The 12,500-nt window shown below is 39.2% G+C and overlaps 1 protein-coding gene, 6 non-coding genes and 1 pseudogene across 9 annotated transcripts in view; all 8 read left to right on the top strand.

Annotated features, from left to right (window-relative positions):
- The window catches only part of LOC128463819 (5S ribosomal RNA), a 119-nt gene extending 16 nt beyond the window's left edge, over positions 1–103 (top strand). The window contains exon 1 of the ribosomal RNA XR_008343692.1: positions 1–103. This exon is cut by the window's left edge and continues 16 nt beyond it. This is a non-coding gene — a ribosomal RNA (5S ribosomal RNA).
- A 222-nt stretch (positions 104–325) lies between these two features.
- On the top strand, positions 326–444 carry LOC128463593 (5S ribosomal RNA). Its single transcript, XR_008343479.1, has one exon. It is a non-coding gene; the product is annotated as a 5S ribosomal RNA (ribosomal RNA).
- Positions 445–668: 224 nt separating this feature from the next.
- LOC128463551 (5S ribosomal RNA) lies at positions 669–787 on the top strand. Its single transcript, XR_008343441.1, has one exon. It is a non-coding gene; the product is annotated as a 5S ribosomal RNA (ribosomal RNA).
- A 234-nt stretch (positions 788–1,021) lies between these two features.
- Positions 1,022–1,140, top strand: LOC128463483 (5S ribosomal RNA). The gene has a single exon (XR_008343376.1). It is a non-coding gene; the product is annotated as a 5S ribosomal RNA (ribosomal RNA).
- A 218-nt stretch (positions 1,141–1,358) lies between these two features.
- On the top strand, positions 1,359–1,477 carry LOC128464942 (5S ribosomal RNA). Its single transcript, XR_008344748.1, has one exon. It is a non-coding gene; the product is annotated as a 5S ribosomal RNA (ribosomal RNA).
- A 221-nt stretch (positions 1,478–1,698) lies between these two features.
- Positions 1,699–1,817, top strand: LOC128464004 (5S ribosomal RNA). The gene has a single exon (XR_008343865.1). It is a non-coding gene; the product is annotated as a 5S ribosomal RNA (ribosomal RNA).
- Positions 1,818–5,928: 4,111 nt separating this feature from the next.
- Positions 5,929–7,880, top strand: LOC128504258 (uncharacterized). 3 transcript variants are annotated; one of them, XM_053474298.1, is made up of 3 exons: positions 5,929–6,983; positions 7,100–7,160; positions 7,265–7,880. In XM_053474298.1, exons 1-2 carry the CDS (start codon positions 5,966–5,968, stop codon positions 7,135–7,137), a joined length of 1,056 nt encoding a protein of 351 aa, XP_053330273.1. In that variant the 5' UTR covers positions 5,929–5,965; the 3' UTR covers positions 7,138–7,160; positions 7,265–7,880. The 3 variants fall into 3 exon arrangements, with proteins under 3 accessions (XP_053330273.1, XP_053330272.1, XP_053330271.1); XM_053474297.1 differs by having other exon boundaries at positions 7,100–7,880; XM_053474296.1 differs by having other exon boundaries at positions 5,929–7,160.
- A 4,530-nt stretch (positions 7,881–12,410) lies between these two features.
- LOC128466375 (uncharacterized) overlaps positions 12,411–12,500 on the top strand; it is a 109-nt pseudogene continuing 19 nt past the window's right edge.

Genomic DNA, 12,500 nt, shown 5'->3' with positions numbered 1-12,500 from the left:
CCCTGAAAGCGCCCGATCTCGTCTGATCTCGGAAGCTAAGCAGGGTTGGGCCTGGTTAGTACCTGGATGGGAGACCGCCTGGGAATACCAGGTGTTGTAGGCTTTTTCTTTTCTCACAGTCCGGGGAGAGCTTTTTGCCATGTGTTTCTTGCTCATCATCAAAGCTTTAAACCCTTATTTGAACCTTCTCACCTTCTCTGTCCTGTCCCAGGGCTTATAATTATTTCTGTCTGATGACAAGCAGCAGCAGCAGCAGCAGCAGCAGCAGCAGCAGCAGCAGCAGCAGCAGCAACAGAATAAGAGAAGTAAAATAAAAAACTTTCACACCTGCAGCCATACCACCCTGAAAGCGCCCGATCTCGTCTGATCTCAGAAGCTAAGCAGGGTTGGGCCTGGTTAGTACCTGGATGGGAGACCGCCTGGGAATACCAGGTGTTGTAGGCTTTTAATTTTTTCTCACAGTCCGGGGAGAGCTTTTTGCCATGTGTTTCTTGCTCATCATCAAAGCTTTAAACCCTTATTTGAACCTTCTCACCTTCTCTGTCCTGTCCCAGGGCTTATAATTCTTTCTGTCTGACGACAAGCAGCAGCAGCAGCAGCAGCAGCAGCAGCAGCAGCAGCAGCAGCAACAGCAACAGAATAAGAGAAGTAAAATAAAACACTTTCACACCTGCGGCCATACTACCCTGAAAGCGCCCGATCTCGTCTGATCTCGGAAGATAAGCAGGGTTGGGCCTGGTTAGTACCTGGATGGGAGACCGCCTGGGAATACCAGGTGTTGTAGGCTTTTAATTTTTTCTCACAGTCCGGGGAGAGCTTTTTGCCATGTGTTTCTTGCTCATCATCAAGGCTTTAAACCCTTATTTGAACCTTCTCTGTCCTGTCCCAGGGCTTATAATTATTTCTGTCTGACGACGACGACAAGCAGCAGCAGCAGCAGCAGCAGCAGCAGCAGCAGCAGCAGCAGCAGCAGCAGCAGCAGCAGCAGCAGAATAAGAGAAGTAAAATAAAACACGTTCACACCTGCGGCCATACCACCCTGAAAGCGCCCGGTCTCTTCTGATCTCGGAAGCTAAGCAGGGTTGGGCCTGGTTAGTACCTGGATGGGAGACCGCCTGGGAATACCAGGTGTTGTAGGCTTTTAATTTTTTCTCACAGTCCGGGGAGAGCTTTTTGCCATGTGTTTCTTGCTCATCATCAAAGCTTTAAACCCTTATTTGAACCTTCTCACCTTCTCTGTCCTGTCCCAGGGCTTATAATTCTTTCTGTCTGACGACAAGCAGCAGCAGCAGCAGAAGCAGCAGCAGCAGCAGCAGCAGCAGCAACAGAATAAGAGAAGTAAAATAAAAAACATTCACACCTGCAGCCATACAACCCTGAAAGCGCCCGATCTCGTCTGATCTCGGAAGCTAAGCAGAGTTGGGCCTGGTTAGTACCTGGATGGGAGACCGCCTGGGAATACCAGGTGTTGTAGGCTTTTAATTTTTTCTCACAGTCCGGGGAGAGCTTTTTGCCATGTGTTTCTTGCTCATCATCAAAGCTTTAAACCCTTATTTGAACCTTCTCACCTTCTCTGTCCTGTCCCAGGGCTTATAATTCTTTCTGTCTGACGACAAGCAGCAGCAGCAGCAGCAGCAGCAGCAGCAGCAGCAGCAGCAGCAGCAACAGAATAAGAGAAGTAAAATAAAACACTTTCACACCTGCGGCCATACCACCCTGAAAGCGCCCGATCTCGTCTGATCTCGGAAGCTAAGCAGGGTTGGGCCTGGTTAGTACCTGGATGGGAGAACGCCTGGGAATACCAGGTGTTGTAGGCTTTTAATTTTTTCTCACAGTCCGGGGAGAGCTTTTTGCCATGTGTTTCTTGCTCATCATCAAAGCTTTTGTTACAGGCCTCAGTAGAAGTTAAGGTTAATGACTGTTACAGGTCTCAGTAGAAGTTAAGGTTAAGGATTTAACTACGCAGTACTAGTAGTTTCTGTTACATAAGATTTTTTTAATGTTTTAAGATTAGAATGTTTTGGCTATTCTGTAAAAATGATCAACAGCTCGGCCTTGGTGATTTTCCTCTCCTGATTCTCTCCTGAGTTTTTTATGACCGTTAGTACTCTTTTTGAGGTAGCGATACGCAGGTCTAGTTACAAAATCTTATATATATGTAGACCTTTGTTTATACTCTGGGGCAGACCGAGAGACTGAAGCGAGACTTCATATCGAGACTGACTGGTATGTTTATTTTTATTTTTTATGCATATAAGCTTTAACAGGCATTCTATGTTATACTCTGTTTTAATTTTGGATTTCTGTAATTTTTATTATTTTTAAATAAATAATTACTATTTTGAATTCTCAGTCCTTTCTTATAATTGTGCTCACGATTTCATCTATTGAATGTGAGACCTATCCACATGTATAAAATTGAAATTTGGTAACTTATCACTTAGGGTGGAGAATAACCTCTTTTTAAGACATTACATGGGAGGAAAGGTGTGAACCTATCACAATTGGCGCCCAACGTGGGGCTCGAGAATTCTAATTTTTTTATATTACCCAGATATATTTTATACCGCGGTCCTCTTATACGTAAGGGAAGGTACTTTCAATATCATGGCGAATAATTTTGCTGATATACAGCGATTAAATTCATTGTGCAGATTGCAACAAGGCAGAGATGTGCAAAATGATGAAGTTTTAGCACTTGAAATACAGTATGGTCCCTGGGGATCAGGAGCTAGATACTGTTTAATCCGTGTATTGTTGTTAGGACCAAATGGAGTTGTTTTGCAAACACCTATGTTTGAGTTTGAGGATATTGATTTTAATTCTGCCAGGCATACCATTGTTAATCTGATCTATGATGAAAGTCAGATCATTTTAGGAAGAGCCCCCGTAATCCCAAATAGTCTTCGCAGACATGGACCATACGTCCAGAGTGAGAGGTGGGGTACACCTCGTTCTAAATTATATTCACCAGTGAAGAGGGAGGAATTACCTCCACTGGCGGCTAATCCTCAGCTAGAGAGAGAACAGTTATTAAGAGAACTGAATCTAGTCACTGCCACTTTAGAGCAGATACTAATTAGAGGAGCTTCCAATGTTTCTCAGTTTTCATTACAGACTACAGGAGGAATTCCTATGTCTAACATTAAAGCAACTGTGGGTCAGGTTCCCTCAAATACTAAGGAGATTCCCCTATGGCTTAATGACAGAATACATGCATTAGATGGGGTATTTCCTACACCTACACCTGCACAGAAAGAAGCCTTAATTAATGCTTTGTTACCTCCTGGTTTGTCTGTTACACTCCAGGAAGCTAAAGATTGGAATTCTATAGTGAGTACTTTGTATGAAAAGACTCATGGAAAAGTTACCTTGGCTTCTTTAGCTGACACATTAACACAAGTTCACAGATCCAGTGGCATTGTTGCAGCATATTCTTTGGGATTGAGATTCACTCAAAATAATCATGAGATAGTTTGGGGTTGTTTAAAGTCCCTTATAAGGGGACAAGGACTTATATTAGATTTAGAAAGACAAGTTGAAAGACTTCCTAAAGAGGAACGTTGTGAAAAAGTCCCAGAAATTTTAAAAAATACTTATATTCTTCTAGGTAAGGATTTAACTGGTGAAGGGACAGCCGGTAATAAACAGAAGACAGATGAAAAAAGAAAAAGTGTTCAGTTTCGCACTAGACAGTCTGACTCACGCAGGAATGCAAGGTCACAGCTTCAAGCAGTACACAGAGAAGTGACTGAGAATCAGCGTAGAAGGGAAGCTCCATCTAGACCAGTGACTGAGGAAATAAGGAGACAGGAACCCCAAAATCGATATGGCTTGCGCCCTTTCATTCGTACCCCTGATAGATATGGGCAGCCTCGCCAAGATGCGCGACCAAGAGAGAGATCCCAAATTGCTTCGTCTAACAGAGTAGACAGGGAGGGCAGAGTAGAAGAAAGGGTTACAGCATCTGCAGCTGTACCCGCGGCCACTAAAAAGGTAAATAAGATAAAGAGAACCTCAGATTCTCCTGCACCAGAGTCTGAAGAAAAGACTAATGAGCAGTAAAATGGAGAGTTTAAAATTACAAATACTGTACAAAGATAATTTTTATACTGGACTTCTTGATACACAGGCAGACATTTCATTAGTACAACCAAATATTTTGCAGGAAGAAATGTTACATTATGTTTCTGTACAAACTTTAGAAGGAGAAGGGTCATACCCATCTTTTTATACAAATTTAAAGATAAATGGAAAATGTGTTTCTTTGGAATTGGTTGAACATCCTAATTTAGATACACAGTTTCTTATTGCTTTTAAAGATGTAGCTCATTTTATTCAGATAACTCAGAGTACAGAAACACAAGTACCCGATTTAACAATTAAAGTAGATGTTGGATTTCTTATAGAACAACAAATAGCTCAATCTATTGTAGAGAATAAAGATAAATTGGCTTTATGTTTTTGTGATCATTTTCAGGTATTCCAGCAATGGGAAAATCAAGCAGGATATAGGAGAGAGATTCTCCATCATATTGCTACGGGAACTGTTAATCCAAAACGTCAGTCCCAGTATAAGATTAATCATGCCGCAATACCTAGTATTCAAATAGTGATAGATGATATTGTTAAACAAGGGATCATTAAAGAACAGTATAGTCAAATGAATACTGCTGTTTATCCTGTACCCAAACCGAATGGTAGTTGGAGATTGGTGTTAGATTACAGGGAAGTAAATAAAGTAACCCCCGTAGTTTCTGCTCAAAACACACATTCTGTTTCAATTTTACAAGGCTTGGTCCGGAAAAGGTTTAAAACAACATTGGATCTTGCTAATGGTTTTTGGAGTCACCCCATTGATACAGATAGTTATTGGATTACAGCTTTTACTTGGCAAGGGAAGCAATATGTGTGGACTCGGCTCCCACAAGGGTTTGTTAACTCCCCAGCTTTGTTTACAGCCGATGTAGTATCATTATTATCTGCATTTTCTAATATTGAGGTGTACGTTGATGATATTTACTTATCGCACGATAGTGAAGAGGAACATATTGCAGTTCTTACACAAGTCCTAGATACCTTGTATAAAGCAGGATACATAGTGTCCTTAAAGAAATCACAGATTGCACGTAACAAGGTTACTTTCCTGGGGTTTGACATTACACATAATGGCAGAGGATTGTCTGATAATTACAAAGAAAAAATTGCTGCAATTAAAAGGCCATGTACGTTAAAACAATTACGCAGCATTATCGGACTTTTTAATTACGCAATGTTGTTTATTCCAAATTTTAATATTCTAATAGCACCATTACATGCTGCTGTTTCACGAGAAATAAGATCACAACAAACTAAAACTCCCTTTCAGTGGAATATGAAGGAGGAAAAAGCTTTACAAGATTTGTTGACAGCTGTAAATAATGCTGATTATTTAACACAAAGAGAGCCTACACAACCGCTATCTGTTTATGTTAGTATTTCTTCTGAGGCAGCATATATACGTATTTACAATTCTACTGAAATTGTTCCGATTGTACTTTTATCATATGTATTTACAATTACAGAAAGAAAATACTTGCCGTTAGAGAAGTTACTTACTGCGGTCACCGTAGCTGTGTTGAAGTCTAGAGACTTAGCTCAAGGTCAGAATATTTATATTTACACTTCTGTTGCTTCACTCGCAACTTTAAAAAAAGAAACAATCCCTGAAAAAAGGGCTTTTAAATGTCGATGGTTAAAATGGTTAACTTTATTCGAAGACCCCCAGCTTCATTTTGTGTATGATGCTACGCTACCCATGTTGGATGATCTTCCAACATTGTATAATAATGTTCAGTGGGAAGCACAAAAGCATCCAACTGATTTCTATACTTATCTATATTATACAGATGGTTCAGCAGTTAACTCCAACAAGGAAGGGGTTAATAGATCTGCGGGGGTAGGCATTGCTAAATACTCCTCGGATATGAGTTTGTTAAAAACTTGGCAGCTCCCGATAGGAGATCATTCGTCACAATATGCTGAGATATATGCATTGGTTTTTGCATTAAAAGAAGCTTTAAGTGATAAGGGTCCTGTTCTTGTTGTTACTGATTCTGCTTATTTAGCACGATCTGCTAATGAAGATCTTCCTATATGGAGATCAAATGGTTTTCTCACGGCTAAAAAGAAGCCGTTAATGCATATTGCGAAATGGAAAGCAATTTCTGCTTATCTCAATCATAAGCCTGATATTGAAATTGTACATGAACCGGCTCACAGGAAGCTAGGTTCGTCTGCTCACACACTGGGTAATCAGCTTGTTGATTCTCTCGCACAAGCTGTTAGTCAAAAATATGCTGTGAACCAAGTTAAAACCAGGTCACAAGCAAAACCAGCCAGTCTCGATGCAGAGTTAAATGCCTGTTTGGATGATTCCAGACCTAATCCACCTGGATATCCAAAAATATATGCATATAAAGTGCAAGATGAACACTGTATTGTCACTATTAAAGAAATTGATTATATCCTTCCACCTAAAGAAGAAAGGGTTCGAATTGCCAATAAAGCACATGCAAGTATTGGTCATCCACATTTGGGACGTGACAATGTTCTTCAAGCACTTAAGAAAAAATATTGGTGGCCTAATATGAGAAAAACGGTGTCATATGTGGTAGGTAATTGTAAACCATGTTTGTTAGTTAACAATCCTAACCATCAAAATCCACCACATATTGTTAAAGAAATTCCTAACAAACCTTTTGATCTAATTTATCTTGATCATATTGGTCCACTGCCACCTTCTCATGGTTACCTATATGTGTTAGTATGTGTTGATGCCTGTACTAGGTTTACTTGGTTGTACCCCGTACGTGCTACGAATTCTAACACCACGCTTAGTTGTCTCAATTTTTTGGTAGGTGCTGGAAAACCAAAGATCTTACACTCGGACGGCGGTCCGGCTTTCACAGCTGTGAAAACCCAAGAGTGGGCTCGTGCCCTAGGTATTAAATGGGAATTCAGCTCCCCTTACCATCCTCAAAGTAGTGGGGTTGTGGAAAGGAAAAATGCCGAAATAAAACGACTCCTAACCAAGTTGTTGTATTCTCGTCCCACACAGTGGTACCCATTGTTACCTCAGGTACAACTAGGTATTAACAATATTCCTGCTTCAAATTCAGGTAAAACGCCTTTTGAATTGATGTATGGTGTTTCAATGAATACTGACTTTGTTGACTCTTCTATTTCTGCACCAGGGAGACTAGAACAATTATCTTTTCTACAGGAGTTGCGAGACGCTTTGTCTCACCCTGCGTACGCACCAGATACCACACATGCATGGACTCCACAGGTTGGCCACTTTGTCCAGGAGAGGGTATCTATTATAAAGCCCTTACGACCACGTTGGAAGCCTCCAGCAGAGATTAAAACTGTTATTAATGAACGGACTTTTATTATAGTTGATAAACAAGGCCGTCAAAGAACTGTGAGTATTGACAATTTAAAACCTGTTCCTTTATCCTGTGATATTCAGCATGGAGGAGAAACCACCTCTAACTTACTCTCAATGGCTGACCATGGCAAATGTGCAGACACAGGAAAACCAGCAGGACACCTTGTTTGAATATCAATCGTGTGCCACGGAAGATGTGCAGACATCAGGTGAGAAAGAGACTTTCATTGATATACCTGATTGCACTAAAATGCCTTCTTTGAAGCAAAAACATGTCTGTGGATTTTACAATAAGACCCCAGTAAGTCTGAGAAAACTGGGTTACTTTTTTCTTGCATTTTTCATCCTGTTGTTGTTGATAACTACAATCTGTGTTGCAATTCTTCGCATTCAGTGGTATTTTATCACACAACGCCCTGGAACCACCCTGACATGGAATCAGACCCAAATTCATCCAGGTATTGGGAATGCTAAACATGTACATAAAAGAGCTTTGATGTCTAATAATGTTCCTGTGAATGTACAGGTTACAGGACTTGAACAAGGTCTGTACTGGAAACCATATCCAACACCTATTGTGGAAAAGAAGAAAGTCCTGGGTATATCCCAAGTGGTACTTATAGACTCTAATATTCTTGCAAAAACGGCTGGAATTGTTTCTGATGAAGGACGTGCTCTGGTAAAGTTATACCTAGATGACCAGATGAAAAAGGTACAAGCTGTTACCCTGCCATATAAGTTGCCTTTACAGGACCACCGGAAACAACAAACATATAGAGAAAAGATGTGTTATGTTTCTCTTGGACATTGTTATTTTGTTGATTTTCAAGGTGTACGAATCTGGCCAACACCGGAAATAAAAGCTGATCAGTGTCCCCGTCCAGGTACTACACAGGACAAGGTAACATATAAAGGTTATCCTATTTTTTATTTGAATACAGGACAAACTACTCAAAAAGGATTTGTCCCCTTCAGAAGGAATGACACACGTATTGATTTTTGGGAAGATGCAGAAGAGGAGGAATATCGATTTCCTGGAGGTGTAAGACCTTATAAAGGTGCTGTTTTTTGTTCTAATTTGCTTTACTCAGAATGGTGGAAACCAGAACTTTATGATGATGATGGCTATGACGCCTTGATGAAGAAATTATATATTGAGGTACAAAATCCGGAAACAGGTGAATTAAAGAGACAGGCGTTACCCCCTGAGTGGCAGGCAAAAGGATGGAAAAAGTTATTTCGCAGTCTGACGGAATGGGATATTTGTACAATGCCAAGATTTCCCTCATTTTTGAATACATCGTATTTTAGTCACTCTTGCAAAGGAAAAGGTAATCCGTGTGGTATTACTTACGAAAGTTTGATAGAACAAGGAATATGTGATCCAAACATTCCTTCACAGGTTTATAGATGCACTTCTTGTTCATTTTTTTACAATTTGACTGATAATATTTTCAAGTGGCAGCCTAAACAAATCGACCAAGGATTTTTACATTACAGCGGACTTCCTGGTTTTTGGTGCGTACAGAAATCTAAATTTGTTAAAGCAAATTATACGGTTTACTCCCTGTTTCAGAAATGTTTGACAGACAGCACCATATATGATGTGGAATCTGTGATAAAAGGTATACAGGATAAAATGAACGTATATATTGGTACTGACGACAAACCATGTGAGTATATACAGTGTAAAACAAAAAATATCGCTGATATGCCATATGCTGAAGCAGTGTGGGGAACAAATAACACATTTGAAAATATACATTATCAAAACAACATTACACAAGAAAGTGATGAATGTGAAAATGTTTTGTTAACGAGACGACGGTTGTTAAATAATGCAGAAGTTTCAATAACAACTGGTCATTTGCTAAGTGATGCTGTTTCTATTATTAGCTACGTCTCCGATGCTAATGATGAAGAGTTAAAAAAGAAAGTTTTGTTGTTAAAAGATCATTTAATAATTTTTATATCTGCTGCGATGTCAGATTTTACTGTTTTAGCAGAAGAATTAAGAGCTTTAATGGTACTTAATAAGTTAACAGCTATGAGATTAACCCTTCAAGGGGAACAAATTGATACCACATTATTAAATGTGACATGGATTCAAAAACAATTAGGCTTGAGTGAAAGACAAAGTGAAGTTTTAACTCATGTATCGATACTCAGGGTTTATGATATTAACGAACTTAAGCAAACGAACAAATGAGAAATCCTGATGATAGTCAGTGGGAATTGTTTTTGTACTATGAATTGATTATCCCTGGTGATGTTTATACTACTAACTGGGAACTTGATAATTTTGGACATTTGATTGAAACTGCTGATGATTTAGCTTTAATGCAAATTAAACAGCCATATGATTACATTTCCTATAAATGTGGAGAATATTTTTATCTTAAAGTTGAGAAATGTACAGAGATAGGATATCTTGTATGTGGTGAAATTTATAGTGTTTTGCCTTGTGGAGCTGATGGTAAGGGATCTGATTGTGAAATTACTGTGCATCCGGTAATTGCTCCCTATACTCGAATTGAGTCATTATCTAATGGTTCTTATCTGGTTTTAAGCAGTACAAGTGAATGTAATATTCCTTCTATGCAACCATCAATTATTACAGTAAATACCTCTATTGAGTGTTTTAATATAATCTTCACCCCGCCATTGCAGACCCAGACAGTTTTACAAATACTGCGATTTGATGTTCCACATTTTGTTTTGCAGCTGCCATATATGACTGCATTTTTGGCTCATTTGAAATCTATGAAAATAATCATAGGTACCACCCATGATGCTATAGATGTATTAACGCAAAAGATACATTCTGAGTTATTACGTATAGATATTCATGAAGGAGATTTTCCTCAATGGATGCAGAACCTTGGTAAAGCTTTAAAATCATTATGGCCTGGAATGGGAAAAGCTATTTCTTCTGTAGGAGAAGGATTAGGAAAATTGGGAAATGGTATTTTTGGTAGCATTGGTAACATATTGAGTATTTTTGGGTACTTAAAACCACTGTTACTGCTAATATTTGGATTATTTCTATTTGGTGTTATATGGCGATTATTTTCTCTTTTGCCTAAAGGTAAACAAGTTCGAAGAAGATGAATGCTGTAGCTTGTGACAGGCTCATAAGAAACATTTTTAATACACCTGTTTTAACTTCCAGGATACTAGTGGATTTGTGGACACACTTCCTGTTGGGTGTGGAAGTTAGAAAGAATCAAGATGTAGTAACGTATGACCTGTCTTACCGTTGCGAGATATGTAACACCAAAATAAGTGACGTTAATAATCCTTATGTGTTTGATGATCTTGTAGGATTAGTCGTACTTCCCATGATATCACAGAGATATTGGGACATTCTTTGGAATCATTATAGCCATTGCAATGATACATCCTCACAACAAACGGAATTGCAAAGCCTCCCACAGAGTCCCACGGAGACGGAATCTCAAGGTTCAGGAGACAGCACAGTACTCATATCTCCAGCTGTCTCCAGCGGTGAACAAGATACAGACTCCAGTGAATATGAAAGATTTTCTATATCACCTCCCATTACAATCAGTGAGTCCGTTGTTGATTCTGACACCGAAGGGAACTTTACTTTCGAGGAATCTCAAGACCAATTACATTTTTTGGCAGCTCATGGGTTCGAGGAATTTTTCTAATCCATCGTTCTTTGAATGTGTCAATAAAGACAAACAAATTTTCCAATTGATATTACAAACTAAACAAGAAGGACTTCTTAATATTGTAAGCCATGGAACTTTTGGTTGCACAGTCTTGCTTGCTTGCAATGGACCTCCTCATGAGACTTGTTTTGGTGGGATATGGAGAAATACTTTGTTGCATCTGTATACAGAGTCTTATGCATTTCAGTTGGGTGATTTTTATCAATTGCAGAGTTCTCATGAAAATATAACTTGTGATCATGTATGGTGTTCACATTGTAAATGTTTTGTTTTTCACGAAATCGCAGAAACACCTTTCTTTTTCTTTTTCACCAATAGATTTAGAATGTGGTGATTCTAATCTTGTTGATTAATTTAAGTTAATGTTATTAGCTGGACCGAGTAATCACAATTCTTCTGCCCAGCTAATGGAGAGGGACTGTTACAGGCCTCAGTAGAAGTTAAGGTTAATGACTGTTACAGGTCTCAGTAGAAGTTAAGGTTAAGGATTTAACTACGCAGTACTAGTAGTTTCTGTTACATAAGATTTTTTTAATGTTTTAAGATTAGAATGTTTTGGCTATTCTGTAAAAATGATCAACAGCTCGGCCTTGGTGATTTTCCTCTCCTGATTCTCTCCTGAGTTTTTTATGACCGTTAGTACTCTTTTTGAGGTAGCGATACGCAGGTCTAGTTACAAAATCTTATATATATGTAGACCTTTGTTTATACTCTGGGGCAGACCGAGAGACTGAAGCGAGACTTCATATCGAGACTGACTGGTATGTTTATTTTTATTTTTTATGCATATAAGCTTTAACAGGCATTCTATGTTATACTCTGTTTTAATTTTGGATTTCTGTAATTTTTATTATTTTTAAATAAATAATTACTATTTTGAATTCTCAGTCCTTTCTTATAATTGTGCTCACGATTTCATCTATTGAATGTGAGACCTATCCACATGTATAAAATTGAAATTTGGTAACTTATCACTTAGGGTGGAGAATAACCTCTTTTTAAGACATTACATGGGAGGAAAGGTGTGAACCTATCACACTTTAAACCCTTATTTGAACCTTCTCACCTTCTCTGCCCTGTCCCAGGGCTTATAATTCTTTCTGTCTGACGACAAGCAGCAGCAGCAGCAGCAGCAACAGCAACAGCAGCAGCAGCAACAGCAACAGCAGCAGCAACAGCAACAGCAGCAGCAACAGCAACAGCAGCAGCAACAGCAGCAGCAACAGCAACAGCAGCAGCAACAGCAACAGAATAAGAGAAGTAAAATAAAACACTTTCACACCTGCGGCCATACCACCCTGAAAGCGCCTGATCTCGGAAGCTATGCAGGGTTGGGCCTGGTTAGTACCTGGATGGGAGACCGCCTGGGA

This window comes from Spea bombifrons, chromosome 9, assembly GCF_027358695.1.
Source record: "Spea bombifrons isolate aSpeBom1 chromosome 9, aSpeBom1.2.pri, whole genome shotgun sequence".
Classification (NCBI taxonomy): Eukaryota; Metazoa; Chordata; class Amphibia; order Anura; family Pelobatidae; genus Spea; species Spea bombifrons.
This window is presented reverse-complemented; position numbering and strand designations above follow the sequence as displayed.